General features: G+C 43.5%; 1 protein-coding gene across 5 annotated transcripts in view; it reads left to right on the forward strand.

Annotated features, from left to right (window-relative positions):
- The window catches only part of TEX14 (testis expressed 14, intercellular bridge forming factor), a 151,014-nt gene that overhangs the window by 114,251 nt on the left and 18,344 nt on the right, over positions 1-18,419 (forward strand). For 3 of the 5 annotated variants that reach the window (XM_043482934.1, XM_043482938.1, XM_043482948.1), the window contains exons 14-22: positions 1,311-2,239; positions 5,113-5,219; positions 7,553-7,678; positions 7,881-7,966; positions 8,920-9,186; positions 10,029-10,129; positions 12,195-12,323; positions 13,716-13,782; positions 18,170-18,251. In XM_043482934.1, the coding sequence (XP_043338869.1) occupies positions 1,311-2,239; positions 5,113-5,219; positions 7,553-7,678; positions 7,881-7,966; positions 8,920-9,186; positions 10,029-10,129; positions 12,195-12,323; positions 13,716-13,782; positions 18,170-18,251 (1,894 nt within the window). The remainder of the gene's footprint in view (positions 1-1,310; positions 2,240-5,112; positions 5,220-7,552; positions 7,679-7,880; positions 7,967-8,919; positions 9,187-10,028; positions 10,130-12,194; positions 12,324-13,715; positions 13,783-18,169; positions 18,252-18,419) is intronic. The other 2 variants (XM_043482959.1, XM_043482967.1) reach the window with 2 other exon arrangements.

The following is an 18,419-nucleotide window of genomic DNA, read 5'->3' on the forward strand; positions in this document are numbered from 1 at the left end:
CACAGTTTCTTGATATATGCTGTTTTCCCAGGTGCTATTTCTATGAAATTTCTCAAGGCTCTGAGTGTACATTATCAGAAATTCTCACTACAGTTCATTATAGAAAACTTGAAATAATATGAAGAAGAAGATTACTTAAGATTTTAATTTCTTAGAAATAATTTGTTAACATTCTGGTATTTCCTTTTTCTTAAAGCCGTACTACTTTTTAGTGTACTTGGAAACCTTTGAACTCAGAGCTGCAAAGAACCTTGCAGTCATCTGGTTGATGCCCTCATATTCCAGATGAGAAAACTAAGGTTCAGAGAGGTGTGGTTTGCTCGTGATTCCAGGCTGATTACACAGTTGGAATTCAGGCATTTGGATTCTAGCCAAGCGACTATTCCCTTGACTCTTTGCGCAGGCCTGGAGGCCTCCAGAATGGCTCTCCGAGGTCGCTTTACTTTGACTCCTCCATCCCATTTTCTACAAGCCGTACACAGCAACCAGGGGGTGGTGGGTGGTCAGTCCTGGCGCTGTTTTTTAAGGTATTATTTCTCTCACAGTGCAGTGGCTTCTTGGGCAGTGTCTCGGCTCTTTTTATCAGATGCTCACAAAGAGCATGACTTGAACTGACATGATTATTCAAACACTTTTTGTGTAAAGAAAGTATGAATTTAGTCCTAAGATTCAGGGGCCTGTAATTCACTTGTCCTGATAGTTAGGCATGTTTTGAACATCTTATAACTTAAGCATAAGCATTTTTTCCTGGGTTTGATCCTTCCCAAATTTTCTTGTTTTTAAAATAATTTTATTTACCTATTATTTTTGGCTGTGCTGGGTCTTCATTGCTGGGTGGGCTTTTTCCTTAGTTGCAGTGAGCAGAGGCTACTCTCTAGTTGGCGGTGTACAGGCTTCTCATTGTGGCGGCTTCTCTTGTTGCAGAGCTCGGGCTTTTGGGCATGTGGGCTTCAGTAGTTGCTGGGCTCTAGAGCACAGGCTCAATAGTTGTGGCACACTCGCTTGGTTGCTCCTCGGCATGTGGGATCTTCCTGGATCAAAGATCAAACTTGTGTCTCCTGAATGGGCAGGCAGATTCTTGACCACCGAGCCACCCAGGAAAGCCCTTCCCAGATTTTCTATCTCAACTCTCATCAAAAGTTGGGAAGACCCTCTCATTCTCTGTGAGTGTATCTGGCAGTCTTTCTAATTAAGAGTGAGTGAGGAGATAAGAACCTTCTTTCTGTGTTCTCCTGCCACTTGAGCAACAAGCTGCAGGTGCTGAGCTGCTGTGGTCACTTTAGTCAGCTGCATGTTGCTGTTCTTTTCAGCAGGTGGTCAGTTTCATTCCCCAAGGGGTCACTCTTCTCCCACTGAGAGAGCAACACCAGAGCCTCCTGTCCCAGACGTAAATCCAGTGGCCCAGCAGACTGACCGCCAAGATGCTGCTTCTCCTGCCTGCTCTGTGGCGGAAGAGGCCAGGAGCCCAAGCCCAGATCAGACAAGCCTCTGCAGCTTCGAAATCAATGAAATCTACTCAGGCTGCCTGGACACAGCAGATAACCAAGAGGAGGAGCATCCAGGAACTGGCTTATCTCTTGAGGGAGCCACACCAAATCAGACAGATGAACTGAAGTCCATGGAAGAAGAGCTGGAAAAGATGGAGAGAGAGGCGTGCTGTTTTTGCGACGAAGACGAGAGCTCTTCGGACGCTGACACGGAGCTCTCCTGTGAGGACTGGGACTGGCAGAATGGTGTGCTGCGTTCCCCTAGCCTGCTTGCGCCAGCCGGAGGAGCCAAGGGCGGCGTGAACAACCGGTCCATGACTGAGGAGTACATCAGTAAGTGTGTGCTGAACCTGAAGATTTCGCAGACCTTGATGCACCAGAATGCTGATTTGCTGAGGAATGTTCAGCAGAAGATAGAAAAGCTTGAGATGATACAGAAGGTGCAGGCGGAGCGCAGGTCTCTGTGGGCTTCTTCGAGAGAGTTTGCAGGTATCCACGACTCACCTTCAGCCCTCGGCCCCCCGGCTTCCAGCTACGTCCCTCCTGTCGTGCAGTGGCCGGGGGACCAGCAGCCCGACCCGGGGGGCAACGGTCCGACTCTAGCAAGGTCTCCGAGAACAGCGAAAGACTTTCGAGGAGGACATTTTGGCAAAAGGTCCAAGAAAAGAAGAGACTCTGGCTGGACACCTTTAGCTTTTTTCCCCAAAGTCACTGAAGAAAGCACCGGGGATCAGCCGGAGAAGGGCCGGCAGGTGAGGCTGAGGTGGGGGGGCAGGGCAGCACGCGGGATCTGCATACCCTGACCCGCCTGAAAGGGCGGCGTCAGCACCGCCAACTCGTAGCGAGTCCTCTTTGCTTTGGGAAACGAGGCCTCTAGGTTGGAATTCCAAGGTAGATACTCTTCATATTCTATTTGGAACCCAGCTCACAGGCCCTGTCCTCTATAAAATTCTATGAACTATGTGAAGTCGCTGTTTTGTAGGTCAAAATCATCAAGTATTGACAATTTTATATAGTTCAACTCACCAAATATGGTATCTTGGGCAGGTATTAATCCCCATTCTGAATTGCTTATTAATTCATTCATTCACTCATTTGATAAGCATAGAGCCAGAGGCTGTTTATTAGACCCTGGGATTTGATGAATGAGCCACAAGCTCTGCTAGGAGCAGCTCAGACACCAATGGGGAATGGAAAGACTTTGTAGTCAAAGGAAATGCCTCAGAGGATGTGAGGTTGAAGAGTGGTTCCCCTGTGAGCTGCTGCTGTTTCTTCTTTTTTTGACCACACCACATGGCTTGTAGGCTCTGGGCTTGAATGTCCCCACACATAGAAGGGGGCCTAGCAGTAGAAGGTACTCCGTAAGTGGTCATTGAGGGAATCAATAAATGGATGAATTTTAACAAGTTCACACATGCAGAGCTGGCTGCCTGTTGAATCAGAATTTTAGAGATGGATCAAGCCCATCCTTTTCCAGAGTGTGAAGCTCAAGCTCAGAGACTTAAACTTCCTGAGATCCATGGATGTGACTGAGCACAGGGTGGAGTGGGAGAGGTCAGCACCACTGGAAGGAGGATCTTATTACTGAAATTATTTAGAGTTGCTGGCTCATGGTGGAAAAAAAAAAAAGCAGGCTAACTTTTAGTGGGTTTTTTAATTCTTTTAAAATCCTCCACCTGAAGTGCACCCTCTTGGCCTGCACAGGGCAGCCGACTCCCACTACCCCACCCCTTGCTGTGCTACTGACCAGGCCCAGCTGGGTTTCTGACTCCCAGGCTAGTGCTCTTGCACTGTTCCTTGCTGCATTTCAGCGAGACTTTAGTCCTCACTTAGAACATTTGGAAAAACCTTGGCATTTGTTTTTATGTAAAGAGAAGGAAGGTGATTTTGGAGAAGGAAATGGCAACTCACTCTAGTATTCTTGCCTGGAGAATCCCATGGACAGAGGAACCTGGTGGGCTACAGTCCATGGGGTTGCAAACAGTTGGACACAACTGAGCTACTACTAACACACACACACAAAGAGAAGGCACAATGTAAGTTAGAGTTTACTAGAAAACTACTAGAAATAACTTTTATTGTATACTGTATGTTGATCACCTGTTGCTGCATAACATAAAATAGCAGTGTTTTTTTTACTTCTCATCATTCTGTGGGCTCTGAGTATGACAGGGCTAACTTGACTGATTCTTCCATCCCTTGTGATGCTGGCTGGGACCACCCCCTCCGCTGCATTCAGCTGGAGTCTTGAGTTGAGCAAGAAGTTCCAGGAAGGCCTCAGTTACCTGGCTCCCCCAGGCGGCCTCTTTCTACGCTTGGTTTCTTTTCATTCACTTAATAGTCTCACCCAAGCTTCTCTGCAGCCCAGCAGCTGGCTTCCCAAGTGAAAGCTGAAGCTGCCAGGTCTCTTAAAAACTAGGACACTATCACTTTTGCTGCTTTTCTGATGGTCACAGTTAGGAAGGCAGCATAGATTCAAGGGGAGGGAAGTAGATTCCAGCTCTCTCATGGCAATGTGGACCAGGAGGGAAGGCATTGAAGGCAGCCGTTGTTGGAAACTATCTACTAGTACATATGACTATGTGTGAAGCAACTATACCATATTTTAATTGTTCTTTAAAATTGTTCTTTAAAAAGCCTACTCTAGTTTTCTAGCATAATCAAGGAATAAGGCATTTTCACATAAGTGAAATTTTCAAACATTTGAAATTCATTCTTTTAATTTCTCCATTCTTAAATTTTTAATCATACTGAATGAAAACACTGCAGATTAGCCATTTTTCTAAATACCAATTTGAATATATTCTAAATCTATTCTAGCCTTTCCTTGGTGACCATGATGATTTTTTTAATATCTGTCACTGTGATGTTCTGTGATACACTGTTGCCTCCCCTCAACAGCCTCTGGAACTCATACTCCACAGAGACAGTGATCATTTTTATGCATCTTCTCACCTTTAGGTGTCTTGCTACCATCCCCAGATCTCATATGTGTTCCTTTTATTTGCTGTAGGTTAGGAAATATAATTAAACTAAGTTAGTTGAAATTGCAGTAAGCAGATCGCAGGTCTCTTTTTTACGCTAAAGGGCATTGGCTTTAATTTATTTTACTTACACTATTTTGGAAGTATTGTAGCCTTCTGGTTTTTTTTTTTTTTGGTTGTGTTTTATTTTCATAGCACCCGTCTCCTCCCCCCACTCCCCCAGTAGATTTAGGCACATATTATTGTCCCTGTTTTATGGATGAAGAAACCAAAACATAGGGCTCACTTAGGTCAGTCTGAGTAAAGATCAGACGAGAACCCAGGGCCTGGGACTCCTGCCGTAAAACCTGCTGCCTTAATAATCACATAGGGGAAAGTTTGGGGACTTTTGATGTCTATTTTGTCTCTCATTTTCCACTTGCACCCTGTTCGGACTGAAGTCCTGAGGGCCAATGTGTCTATGAAGAGGCCTCCAGCTAAGAGATAAGTTATTAAATGTGAAACATGCGAACTGAAATTGTCTTGAGAGGTCTGGTTAGTTCTACATACTGAGCGAGAATGACTTTAAAAATAGAATGTGAGAGTGAAGGGAAGAGGGATTCCTTCATCAAAGCACTGAAACATGTCTGCTGATTTTTAAGCTGCCAGCTCGTTATGGCCCTGGAAAACAGAGCGGAGGTGAACAGTTTCAGCCCACTCACGGAGCCAAGGACAGTTTGGAAAGAAACAGGAACCAGAATACCAGCAGGTGGGTTAAGGTTTCATTGTTCTTTGCGTCACCATGTCTTTAGACGCTATGTGACCCTTAGGCCACTTAATGATCTTCATGTTGCTGATGACGAAGAGATTGTGAGAGTTGAGCAGTAGTAACACAGAAGGAGATGTTGGCAGATTCTCTCTGTTGAGTGAGTGAGAAGAGCAGTATAATGGAAACTCGCAGGAGACGTCAGAGGTGAAGTTGCTGGCAGGTCAGCCAGACAGAACTCCTCAGAGGTCCAGAGCAGAGCATCCTGCCTTTCTGAAACTGTCCAGATTGCTTTTCTGATAAAAACAAGTGCCAAGTATCCCATGTGCCAGTGTTCCAGAAACCAAACTACATGAAAACCAGTGTTGTTCAAAATAAGCGTCACTGACTCTGGAGGGCAGGAGGAGGAAGTTGAACGATATCATCGTCACCTTTTGGACTCTGATTTTTAGCCAGATCGATGAAATGAATTGATTTCAACACAAACCAATTTTCCTTCAGTAGAAGAAAAGTGTATACATATGCTGGGTTTTTAAGAACTTAAGAAAAACAAATTTTCTTTTGCATAGGAAGAATTATTAATGGAGCAATAAATGTTTTTCAGGATGAGTAGTAATATGAACTTAGTTTTCCTCTTCTGTGGTTAAAAGGCAGCATTAATCCACAGCTTTGAAGTCAGTCTTCCTGGAAAAAAATTTTTTTATTCCTGCCCTCATTGGTGACTGAGAATAATGACAAGAATTTGCTGTTCTCTTCACTTCAGTTAAATATGTACCAAAGAGGGAATCGAGGAACGTGCCCAGACATTTTAGATTAGTGCATTTTACCTTTACAAAGGGAATTAACTGAAGAACCATCATCGGCATCAGAGAGTTTAGCACTCACATCATTGCCAAAAGTGAATAGGGTGACAGTATAGCCACTGGAGGACAAAGCAGAAGCTGTAGTTGTGACCTCCCCTGCTCAGCACCCTCCTCCCCCGCTCAGCACCCTCCTCCCCCCGGAGAACAGAAACAGGTCAAAGAGAAAGCTTTAATGCTTTGCTGTCAGTCCACCTAGTCTTGTGTGCTTTCAAAATAACTCTAATTATATACATGTAGGCATTTCTGTGGGCTTTCCACGTGACTCAGTGGTAAATAATCCGCCTGCCAATGCAGGAGACGCTGGTTCGATCCCTGGTTGGAAAAGATCCCCTGGAGAGAGAAATGGCAACCCACTCCAATATTCTTGCCTGGGAAATCCCATGGACAGAGGAGCCTGGCGGGCTACAGTCCATGGGGTCACAAAGGGTCAGACATGATTGAGCGACGAAACAAAAAGGCAGTTTTGTATCCCGAGCTTTTGCTTTACATTAGAACGTTTTTATCCTTTGTTATTAAAAACATTCTGTAAACTTACTTTGAAATTGTAAATTTGAACTGGGGAAAAATTGAATTTTCCCCTTTATTTTTTTCCCCATTGTTGAATTTTAGGTTGTTTCAGTCTTTCTTTTTTCTGTTATGACTAGGGCTATAGTGACTTGTCAGTAAATTTTGTTCTGCATTTTGGGTTATGTCCTTGATGGGCTACCAGAAGCAGAGTTACAGAGGGTTTGAACATTTTAAAGATGCTTGATAGCTGTTGCCAAATTGTTCTTCAAAGAAGCTGATCAGACATGATGTTTCTAATTCAACAGCCTCTCTTTGCACTCTGATACAGCAGGAGACTGGGCTATTCTAGATAAAAGAGAATTCCTATGTATGCATAAATTACAAGTTTTCTTTTTCTTTATCTTATTTGGCGGTGCCAAGTCTTAAGTTGCGGCAAGTGGCATCTTCTAGTTGTGGCATGTGGGATCTAGTTCCCTGACCTGGGATCAAACCTGGGCCCCTGCACTGGGAGCATGAAGACTTAGCCACTGGATCACCAAGGAGGTCCCCTAGATGAAACATTTTCAAAGAATTAGTTTAACATGTGATAAAGTATATATAATCATGGGGTATTTAGAGGAAAAAGAGACTGATTTGTTGTGCAGATGAGGAGACCTTGGCCCAGAGAGATTGAAGTTTGCCAGAGTCAGCTAGCTAGTAGCAGGACATGGTCCATAGCTCAGTGAAACTAGGATGAAGTCTCTGAATGATTTTAAGAATCCCTGGTGCCTTGAGCCCATCTTTATAAGTGTTAGCTGTTGTGCTATCGCTGATATGCAGGTGGGCCTGTTACCAGAGGATTCTGATCAAAGGGCAGGGAACTACTGAACCATCACCTATGCTGTGCTCTGCTACAGCCTGAGGACCAGGGTTCTGTTTGTGAAGCTGAATCTCAAGATATTCTAACCTAGTCCTTTCATTTCTTAGCCAGGGAAGGCCTAGGGAGTCCAGTCCTCAAAGCAAAACGACACAGCTCAGTAGCGCACTCCTCACCGTGCCAAGCCACCCACAGGGACCACCCGCCTCATCCAGCCCTGGCCAGGACTCCACCAGGTAGCACAGCCTTGTGGGCCGATTGTTGGGGGGGTCTGGTGCCCTCTGGTGGTGCATAGGAGTCAGTGCAACCTCAGAACCACGCAGAGAATAGGGGACAGTCCTCTGGGTGGGCTCATGGACTTGGGGTTGTGTCAGGAACTTGAGTCAACTGATGTGTTTGTGTTCACTTGCCCTCTTCCCCCAAATAAATGCAATTCAGGATCAGCATGCAATCTGTGTCTTCTGAAATCTATAACGCAAAGTCAAGAAATGAAGGTGATGGAGAGATACACTTAAAATGGATAAGTGAGTATAATATATGAATATTTATATATTTATATATTATAATATATAACATTATATATAAATAAATATTATAATATATAATATAATATATAAATAAAAATATATATATTTTGTCTGTTGGACAAAATGAAATTTAAAGTACCTTTCTAGCTTGGTTGTTATCTCAAAGTGTACAGCCTGTCTTCTCATATTCTTTTCTTGTTAGATCATTCCATTTTAAAAGTAAGACCTTTCTGATTACAAACTGTGAAAGAGAAGTGCTTTTTTTAATCTCTGGACTATATAGGAAATCCTTCTACACTCTGTATATGTGTATATATGTATGTTGTGTAACAAAGGTAGTAAAAAAATATACAGTATAGATTCTTATAATGTTAGGGTAGAGAGCTTGCAGTGTCACTTTCACCTATCCTGTGGGCATTATCCTTTTGTATCAGTTTAATCTTATGAGCGTAAAAGAATACAGCATCTGTGTTTTTTGATAGTAATGCTAGGTGGCACTGAAAAGGATAGAAAATTTTGAGGAAAACACACATGCACATATATATGTATATATGTACTCCCAAAATATGAGCTCAGTCTGGTCTAGAAAGGTTATATAAACTCAAATAGAATTCCTTCCATTAGTTTCTGCAGGCTAGGGGCTTCACATGTCATTTTCTTACAAAATCTTTACAGCAAGAAGGTCTGTCTACAAATTTCTGTTGCCTTTTAGTCTGATTCAGCATAAAGGGCTGTAACTAACTGAAATTCTGCCTGTCCCTCACTGTTATCCATTCTCTCCTCTTTCCTGCTTCAAGCCAAGCAGGGCAAGCTAAAGATGATGCAGTTCTAAACAGGGAGTAATTGTGACAATATAAGCTATAAACCATGACGTAACTCTTTAAGGAACTAAAGCTTTTGTTTCCAGCATTCACAGTGCTTTTTTAAAAGCTGCTTTCTCTTACGTCCAGCGGAGGTGAAAGAAATGGCAGCGAAAGCAGCTACTGGACAGCTGACAGTACCTCCTTGGCATCCTCGGAGTGGTGTGGCTTTAGACAGTGAGGCTGAACATGAGCCTGACCCCCTGCCGCAGCTCCCCATCAGGGTCTCCGAGCATGTGGATTGGCAGCAAGCTGCAGAGTATCTCAAGAAAAGCGATGAGCCAGGAGGAAATAAGTGTGGTCAAACAGACAGCAGTGACCAGCGTGGCAGACAGTCAGGGCCTCAGCGTTTCACCAGTAAGTTCAGATGGAGGAGCTGGGGTAGGTGAGCTCTGTCAAGCTGTCAGCTCTCGACAATAAGTAAACCTCCTGGAATATTTCCTTTGGCTTCTCTCCTTTCCTGTCTGTCTGGGGGTCCTGAATTCCAGGGGAAAGTAGCACACCCATCAAATCCCACTGTCCTTCAGACAGGTGAAAAAGTCCAGAGACTCGAAAGTTTTTTATTACTGGAGGAGATTGCTTTGTCCAAAGGAAGTAAATAGTCTCCATGCACTGACCCTGCTCCTGGATCTAACCTGGCAAAGAATTGAACCTTTCACCAGAGAGCATCGGTGGCAGGCCACCCCCTGCTGCCCACTTCTTTGCATTGCATTTTAGGCAAGAAAAATGCGACCGTCTCTCAGAGAGTCTATGCCTGAGGAACTTAGAGACAAATGGTGTTTACTGCCGTCACTTTTATAGATTTGTGGGTGAAAACTGCACGCCGTGTCTTTCTACCTGGTAATTTGCTTGCAGTCAGGGCATGGGATATCATTTCACAGTTGTTTGAAAATCAAGGAAAGGTACATCTAAAATTATCATTCATCTTAGATAGAAAAATATACTGGTTTGGATTTTTTTGGTGTTTAAAATCTGTTCCTTGTCAAGCATCACTCTTGAACTGGTGGGCGAAAGGGAGAATGATTCACGGCTGCGTGCTAGAGCCAGGCTAACCTAACAGTCTCCACTGTCTAGACAGAACCTGACATGACACATGGCCACATTCGGCAGAAAATGCATACATTTCTCTCACAGTATCCTTTGCCCCTTCATGTCATTTAAAAATTACCGAATGACAATTATTGTGTTATAATCGTTAGGTGTCAGGCACCTGCCCCCCAGAAAAGATGAGCAGCCAGAGCACAGTGAAGTCTTTCAAGCAAATTCGGATGCATCTGTGGCGGTTGAGAAATCTTACAGTGTAAGTCATACAGCTGGAGAGCCAACTCAAACCCAAAGACCTAGTAGGGTAAAACTGAGTTGTTACGTATTATGACATTGAAATATCTGTAGTAGTTCTTTTTAGTTGGAGCATGCGCCCTCATGTCTCTGACATGAGTGAAGAAGCTTTTCCTCCCTGTCTAATACTTTTTGAATTAGTTCAGCTCAAAGCACTGTGAATATTGGAGCTTGAGGAAAACACAGTTAGATTCAGCTCTGACCCTTGAGCGTTCTGTCTGTGTGCGTGCTCAGTAACTCAGTCGTAACCAGGCTCTTCTGTCCATGGGATTGCCCAGGCAAGAGTACTGGAATGGGTTGCCATTTCCTTCTCCAGAGGATCTTCCTGACCCAGGGATCTAGCCCACATCTCTTGTGTCTCCTGCATTGGCAGACGGATTCTTTACTGCTATACTACCTGGGACGCCCAAGCTTTCTGTCTAACTGTGTAGAAAAGACCACCTCGTAAAGCTCAGTGTGAGGTCAGTTACCAAAGCTCATGACTGAAGTCAGATTGAAGTAGGAAAAGCAGGGCCAGGGTTGCAATGAGAGTGCCTTTGCCTGGGATGTCATCTAAGACCGAAATTCAGTTCTCAGCTCAGTGGAAGGAGTGTGTTCATGCCTGAACTCTATGCCTCAGCAAGATCCCTGGGATTCAGTCATTTCCCAGCATTTGTACTGGGGTTACAGCCTTGCTTCAGGGATTTAATGTGTTCTTCAAGTGTGCAATTGGGCCATGGTCCAGCCAGCGTAAGGAACCAAAATTTGTAATCACCATTTACATGGAAGAATATAAACAAAAATTGAGAACAAACAATGTAAAAAGCTGATTGTGATAACATTTGAGGCTTTTCAAAGAACATACCTTTGTATCTTAATCAGTACACAGACCACTCACAGGACAGTTTATTCTTTCTCTCCTGTGAGGCCTGGGAGGACGTACCACATTAAGCATACTGGCTTGGCTGGAGAAGCAGGTCTGTCAGGAAAGTGGAGAAGGTGTGGGAGGCCAGGCTTGTCTGAGAAATTTCAATTTGATATGAGGGGTTAAGGAAAGCAGCTGCTAAGTGCACAGAAGAGGAAGTGTGGCAAAGGCAGTGTCCAGGGAAATAAACCGCAAAACCTGTGCAAAGAAATAATTGAAGGTAAGGAAAGGAGCCAGCTGTCTGGCCACGTGGTGATGAGGGCCTGGATGTAGAGAAGTAGCAGAAAAGGAAGGAGGAGAGCAGAGATGCTGACAAAATAACTTGCTTTTAATTAATTAATTTATTTGGCTGTGCTGGGTCTTAGTTGCAGCATGTGGAATCTAGTTCCCTGACCGGGGATAGAACCCAGGCCCCCTGCATTGGGAGTGTGTGTAGCCACTGGACCACCAGAGAAATCCCAGTAACTTACTTTAAATTATTTCATTTTTTAAATAGTTCTCCCTTTTTTCTAAATTAAAAAAAATTTTTTGACTGCATGGCTGTGTGATTTTACTTCCCCAGCCAGGGATCAAACACACACTGCCTGCAGTGGAAGCATGGAGTCTTATCTGCTGGGCCACCAGGGAAATCCCTGTTTTATTTTTATTATTGAGATTGTATTATTATTTTTAAAATCATGCTCCTTCTCTTGCCTTTAAATGGGAATACCTGAAGGAGTCCCAGGTCTGAGCAGCCTCAGCCTGGAGTTGACTCCAGCACGTGGACTGTGTCTGTGCCTTGTGGGGATCAGGGTGTTTAAATTCAGTCCCCAGCTTGAGTTGTCTAGGGCCTTTCTTCTTCCTGTGAATTGCAGAGCAAAAAGTTTGCCCAGCCTCCCCTACTTCCATTGTGCAGGTAAGGATGTTGAGATTCAGGACTGTGGTTTGTCACACTTGCTCTGGGGTTCATGGCTGGCTGTGCAGAAGGAGGGCAGAGGTGCGCACGTGGCGGGAGGGGCTCTGAGAGCATCACTCCAACTGCAGGGTGATTTTAGATGTCCTGTTACTAACAGTGCAGCCAGCTCTAAAGGGATTTGTTTACAATAAACACCAATTGAAAAGTGATTTCCTATGTTATTAATAGGATCAGTCTGCACAATCAACTTGTTCACCAGAGTCTTCTGAAGACACTGAAGACATGACAGATGAGTTTTTAACTCCAGACCATGAATATTTTTATTCCTCAATTGCTCAAGAAAATTTGGCTCTAGAGGTAAAAATTTACAAAGTTCAGGATAAAGTACATCTCCAGCGTTCTCTGTTGCTTTATTCCTTTAAAATTATTTTTATTAAGAAAAATAGCTTATACGTAAAATAATATCATGTCAATTTATCAGTGTTTTCATATGTTTTGAAAAAACATGTGAAAAGTAAGATTTTTCATAATGAAGGTCTTACCGCAGAATTGTGGTTCCAGCATTTGTGCAGCACTCTGTACTTCTTTTTCAAAACCCATTCCTTCTTGTTGCTTAATTCAGTCCTTTCTTGGGGAGAGAGAAGGCAGCCTGCTATTATTGCTCTGTGTGAAGAAGCACTGGTGACAGTAGGCTAGGGAGTTAGCCCAGGACTGACAGGCTTTAGTGGCCGGAGAGCCAGGAGTAGCGGCACAGGGTCCGCAGAGAAGGTGAGGCTGTCCAGTACACGGGCCTTTCTCTGGGATCTGCTTGGCTTTTGCAAGAACCTGTTTGTGCACAGAGTATTTTTATTTATAAAATGAAAATCATAGGAGTCTTTTATTTACTCTTGTAATTTTTACCTCCTCTGTCCCCTAACCTGCCACCTTTTACCAATATGGAAGGTAGAGTGGGGGAAAGAGAGATTGTACATGCCAATCCACCACATTTGACTGACGGGAAGAATTCAGTGATGCATCACAAAGCGTGGTTCTCCCTCGTCGGCACTTCTGAAAACTCAGTTAGAGCAGTTTTCCATTATCAGTCCTTCGAACATTCTTGATATTACTGTGGACTGTGACATTAAGAAAATGATTAATAAAAAATATAAAGTGTATATACATATACATGTACATACATGTAATATGTACACATATATAAAAAGGGTAACAGGGAAAAGTACACGCATCTTTAGGGTACAGATCATGAACTTTTACATGCTGAACACACTCATGGAGCCAGCACCCAAATCAAGAAATAGAACATTCTTGACCCCCAGAAGACCTTGTGTTTCCTCCCACCCACTGCTTCGCCTCAAAGGAACCGGTGTTCTGACTTCTCACCCCATAGAGTAGCTTTAGAGCCTGGGCCATCTTTCCTACCTTTTTTGGCTTTTCTAGTAAAGCTCCCAGGAATTAAAACATCTTTGTTGGATGGCTGGAGTGAGGAGAGGGGATAATTATATAAAGAAGGGAAAAGGAACCCAGTCCCACCTCACAATGGGAGGGGGAGGAGGGCTTGTTGTGGAGGAGGAATGTATAGTACAAATAAGTTCTTAATGTCTGTGAAGGTTTGTTCTTTTTCTGTAAAAGATGCAGGAACTTTATAAAGATTTTCAAAGTTTAAGAACATCAAGAAATCCTCTCCCCATCTTTTGATGATATATCTTCCTCTAGTGAACTTCCTTTCTTTGCTCTTTCGTTCTTTTATAGACCTCAAGTCCCATTGATGAAGACTTTGAAGGAATACAACATGCTTGTGCCCGACCTCAAGTCTCTGGTAATACACCCTCAGGGCAAATTCCTTTGAGACTATCTCCTGTTCACTTTCTGTCAGATCACACATGTTTAGAGCTGGAAAGGTTCTTAGAGATAACCTTCCAGGCCTTTCATTTCACAGATAAGAAAACTTAGGCTCAGTGGTTTCCCCTCATTAGAATGAATCCCCAGCTGCTCACCAGCCTCATGGCATCCATACATCATGTTATTTATATACTTCCCCTTGCGTGCTTTTTTTTTTAACTTTGCTATTTATTTATTTATAAATACTTATGTATTTATTTGGCTGTGCCAGGTCTTAGTTGCGGCACACAGGATCTTTAGTTGCTGATTTGATCTCTTTAGTCACGGAATGTGGGCTTTAATTCCTTGACCAGGGGTGGAATCCAGGCCCCCTGCATTGGGATTGTGGAGTCTTAACCACTGGACCACCAGGGAAGTCCCCCCACCTTGCATTCATATAGCATCCGTTACAGCAGTTGCTGCTTCTTTTTCCACCTGTAGTCTCTTTCCCTAGATTTCAGGCTCCTTTGTGGCACATAGCAGGAGTTCAGTTGTTTGTGCTGAGCTGACCTGAAGGATTGGCCTGGGCCACACAGCTAGTTATTGATATGGTGACAACCACTACTAGGTTTCTATGTCCTGCCCTACTCCAGAAGACTGAGTTTTATCATCATTTTCCTTTCCTTGCATGACATCTTAGCAAAAGGGTTAGCCTTTATTAAGGCTAAGCCTTTACTAATAGCCAACACTACAGTCAACATAACATCGTGCCCTTTTGGGGCCTTGGGTTCTGTGTAACTTAGCAGTTGCTTCCTGTTATATGAGAAGTTAGCCTCGGATCAACAGCTGGGGTATGGCACAAGACAAGATATAAATGGACCACAGGTACTGATACAGACATTTAAAAAATTGTGCACTTTCACTTTTTTAAGGTATGTAACCATCTGTTTTTAAAGCCAGGATTATCCATCTACTGAACCATGCAGCTCGGTCCATGGTCATGTCTCAACTGTCTGAACCCAGACTGGGCAGGTGTAGGTTCTGAACGTACTCCCCTCCTCTATTGCACACTCCAGCTTGCGTCTCTAACCTGATTCAGGCCTCCTTCACAGTTGCAAGCGTTTTAGGAAGCTGTACGCTTTTAGATGAACAGTTAAATTCTCAGGAAAATATTAATCTTAATTAATTTAATCTTAATTTAATTTTAAGAATTTAATCTTAAATTCTCAGAGACCCAAACCTGGGTCTCTGGCCACGCAGTTCTTTCTGTGGAGCCTCTGCCCATGATCACTCTCTGTGTGAGCCTGACCTGTGCGTGGCCACTTCACTTGCATTTGAAAGAGGGGTGAGTAGGAGAGAGAAATTATGCGGCAGGCAGGTCAGAAAACCACAGCTAGTTGTCTGCAGACATCTGAAGTACATGTAGAAGAAGCCTCTGATTTCTACTCCATTTCCTCCTTTCAGCCCTTCTCTTCCCCCCTTCCCACTACGGCTCTGATATACATCCTCTCCATACCAGGCAATACAACAGGGGTAACAGTGGGGTACACACTGGGTTCCATGCCCAGTTCTGCTGCTGACTTTTTTCTGCATGACCTTTGGCATCTTGGGCATGTCATTCCACCCCAAGGCCCCACCTTTCCTTCGTATAAAATAAAGGAGAGAGTTAGACTCTCAAATCTCTAACTTCCCCTCCAGCTCTAAATTGTGCTTATTAGAAATTCATTTATGCTTTCTAGGGCATTTGAAGAGAGCAGCAAGAAGGAGAGCCGCGATGCTTCTCCATGGGTCGGGGTTCAGTGTTTTCAGTCAGTCCAGTCCAGTTGCTCAGGCGTGTCCGACTCTTGGCGACCCCATGGACTGCAGCACGCCAGACCCCCCTGTCCATCACCAACTCCCGGAGCTTGCTCAAACTCATGTCCATTGAGTCGGTGATGCCATCCAATCATCTCATCCTCTGTTGTCCCCTTTTCCTCCCTCCTTCAATCTTTCCCAACATCACGGTCTTTTCCAATGAGTCAGCTCTTTGCATCAAGTGGCCAAAGTATTGGCGTTTCAGCCTCAGCATCAGTCCTTCCAATGAATATTCAGGACTGATTTCCTTTAGGATTGACTGGTTGGATCTCCTTACAGTCCAAGGGACTCTGAAGTCTCCTCCAACACCACAGTTCAAAAACATCAATTCTTCTGTGCTCAGCTTTCTTTATAGTCCAACTCTCACATCCATACATGGCTATTGGAAAAACCATAGCTTTAACTAGATGGACCTTTGTCAGCAAAGTAATGTCTCTGCTTTTTAATATGCTGTCTAGGTTGGTCATAACTTTTCTTCCAAGAAGCGAGCATCTTTTAATTTCATGGTTGCAGTCACCATCTGCAGTGTTGGGGCTCAAAAAAATAAAGTCTGTCACTCTTTCCACTGTTTCCCCATCTATTTGCCATGAAGTGATGAGACCAGATGCCATGATCGTAGTTTTCTGAATGTTGAGTTTTAAGCCAGTGTTTTCACTCTCCTCTTTCACTTTCATCAAGAGGCTTTTTAGTTCTTCACTTTCTGCCATAAGGGTGGTGTCATCTCCATATCTGAGGTTATTGATATTTCTCCTGGCAATCTTGATTCCAGCTTGTGCTTCATCCAGTCCAGCATTTCACATGGTGTACTCTGCACTGAAGTTAAATAATCATGGTGACAATATACAGCCTTTATGTACTCCTTTACCCATTTGGAACCAGTCTGTTGTTCCATGTCTGGTTCTAACTGTTGCTTCTTGACCTGCATACAGATTTCTCAGGAGGCAGGTTAGGTGGTCTGGTAATTCCATCTCTTGAAGAACTTTGCACAGTTTGTTGTGATCCACACAAAGGCTTTGGCGTAGTCAATAAAGCAGAAATAGATGTTTTTCTGGAACTCTCTTGCTTTTTCGATGACCCAATGGATGTTGGCAGTTTGATCTCTGGTTCTTCTACCTTTTCTAAATCCAGCTTGAACATCTAGAGGTTCATGGTTCACGTACTGTTGAAGCCTAGCTTGGAGAATTTTGAGCATTACTTTACTAGCATGTGAGATGAGTGCAGTTGTGCAGTAGTTTGAGCATTCTTTGGCATTGCCTTTCTTTGGGATTAGAATGAAAACTGACCTTTTCCAGTCCTGTGGCCACTGCTGAGTTTTCCAAATTTGCTGGCATATTGAGTGTAGCATTTTCACACCATCATCTTTTAGGATTTGAAACAGCTTAACTGGAATTCTATCACCTCCACTAGCTTTGTGCGTAGTGATGCTTCCTAAGACCCACTTGATTGCTCATTCCAGGATGTCTGGCTCTAGGTGAGTGATCACACCATCATAACTATCTGGGTCATGAAGATCTTTTTTTGTATAACTTCTGGTGTATTCTTGCCACCTCTTCTTAATATCTTCTGCTTCTGTTAGGTCCATACCGTTTCTGTCCTTCACTGTGTCCATCTTTGCATGAAATGTTCCCTTGGTATCTCTAATTTACTTGAAGAGATCTCTAGTCTTTCCTGTTCTGTTGTTTTCCTCTATTTCTTTGCATTGATGACTGAGGAAGGCTTTCTTATCTCTCCTTGCTATTCTTTGGAACTCTGCATTCAAATGGGTTTATCTTGGCTTTTGCTAAAGGTGGTACTTTGTTACAGTGGGCTTGCCATTGCATACCAGGCCACCTTCTGGACCTAAAGAATGGCAGGGGGATCGTGAGCATTTGCCAGTAGGGCAGGCTAGTCTGTGTGTCCACTTCTCCATAAACCAGAGCTGTATAATGTGGGAAGGAAAATTGGATACTGGTCCTGTGTGCCCATAGGCCTGCAAAGTATCTTCCTGAGAATTGGGGAGGAGTGACTTGAGATGCTTGAGGCCAACGAGAACAGAAGACAGTTGAATTAGCTCATTAGTACTCAAGACCCCACCCCCAGTCTTTAAGTGGTGTTTGGTGGCCAGGAGACACAGTTAGCATCCTGGGAATGCCCAGCTAATGGTCTTTTCTGCTTGGAATCGGCAGTGAACAAACAGTTCTTGGTTTCAACGCCCCCTGGTGTCTGTTGACAGGAATCAGGTCAGTTTGCCTTCCTGAAAAGACAAAACCCCATTTGTCTCCGGAAATAACTGTGCGGCTATAACTGAAAGGCCAGTAAATGGCTTGATTGTATTCTGAGTGTCAGAATATAGTTCTCCCCTCTGAGCAAGGAAAATAAACTTTCAGAGCAAAAACCTCTTCTACAGTACTCAATCCAAGCCCAATTAGGAAACACTTTGTTTATGTAGTTTATTTATTATTCTAGACCAGACCAGGAAAACTCCAGAGAATGAAAATCATAATCTAGGTTTGCAAAAATGTATTAAAAATGCGTTTATTTTGTTCTTTCAGGTGAAGAAAAGTTCCAAATGAGAAAAAACTTTGGAAAGAATGCTGAAATTTTGACCAAGTCTCAATTCCAACCTATACGAAGGTATATGCCATTATTTTATTCACAGTTTCAGACTCATAGACGTAATGTTAATTGATGGTAATGCCCCATATATATATGTTGCTCTTCTTCAAATATAACAGCCACCATGTTATAACAATAAGCTTTAGGCAGTTTAGATTTGTTAGGACTTGTTCAGCAGAATTATGA

The sequence above is a fragment of the Cervus canadensis genome, chromosome 1 (assembly GCF_019320065.1).
Source record: "Cervus canadensis isolate Bull #8, Minnesota chromosome 1, ASM1932006v1, whole genome shotgun sequence".
Taxonomy (NCBI): domain Eukaryota; kingdom Metazoa; phylum Chordata; class Mammalia; order Artiodactyla; family Cervidae; genus Cervus; species Cervus canadensis.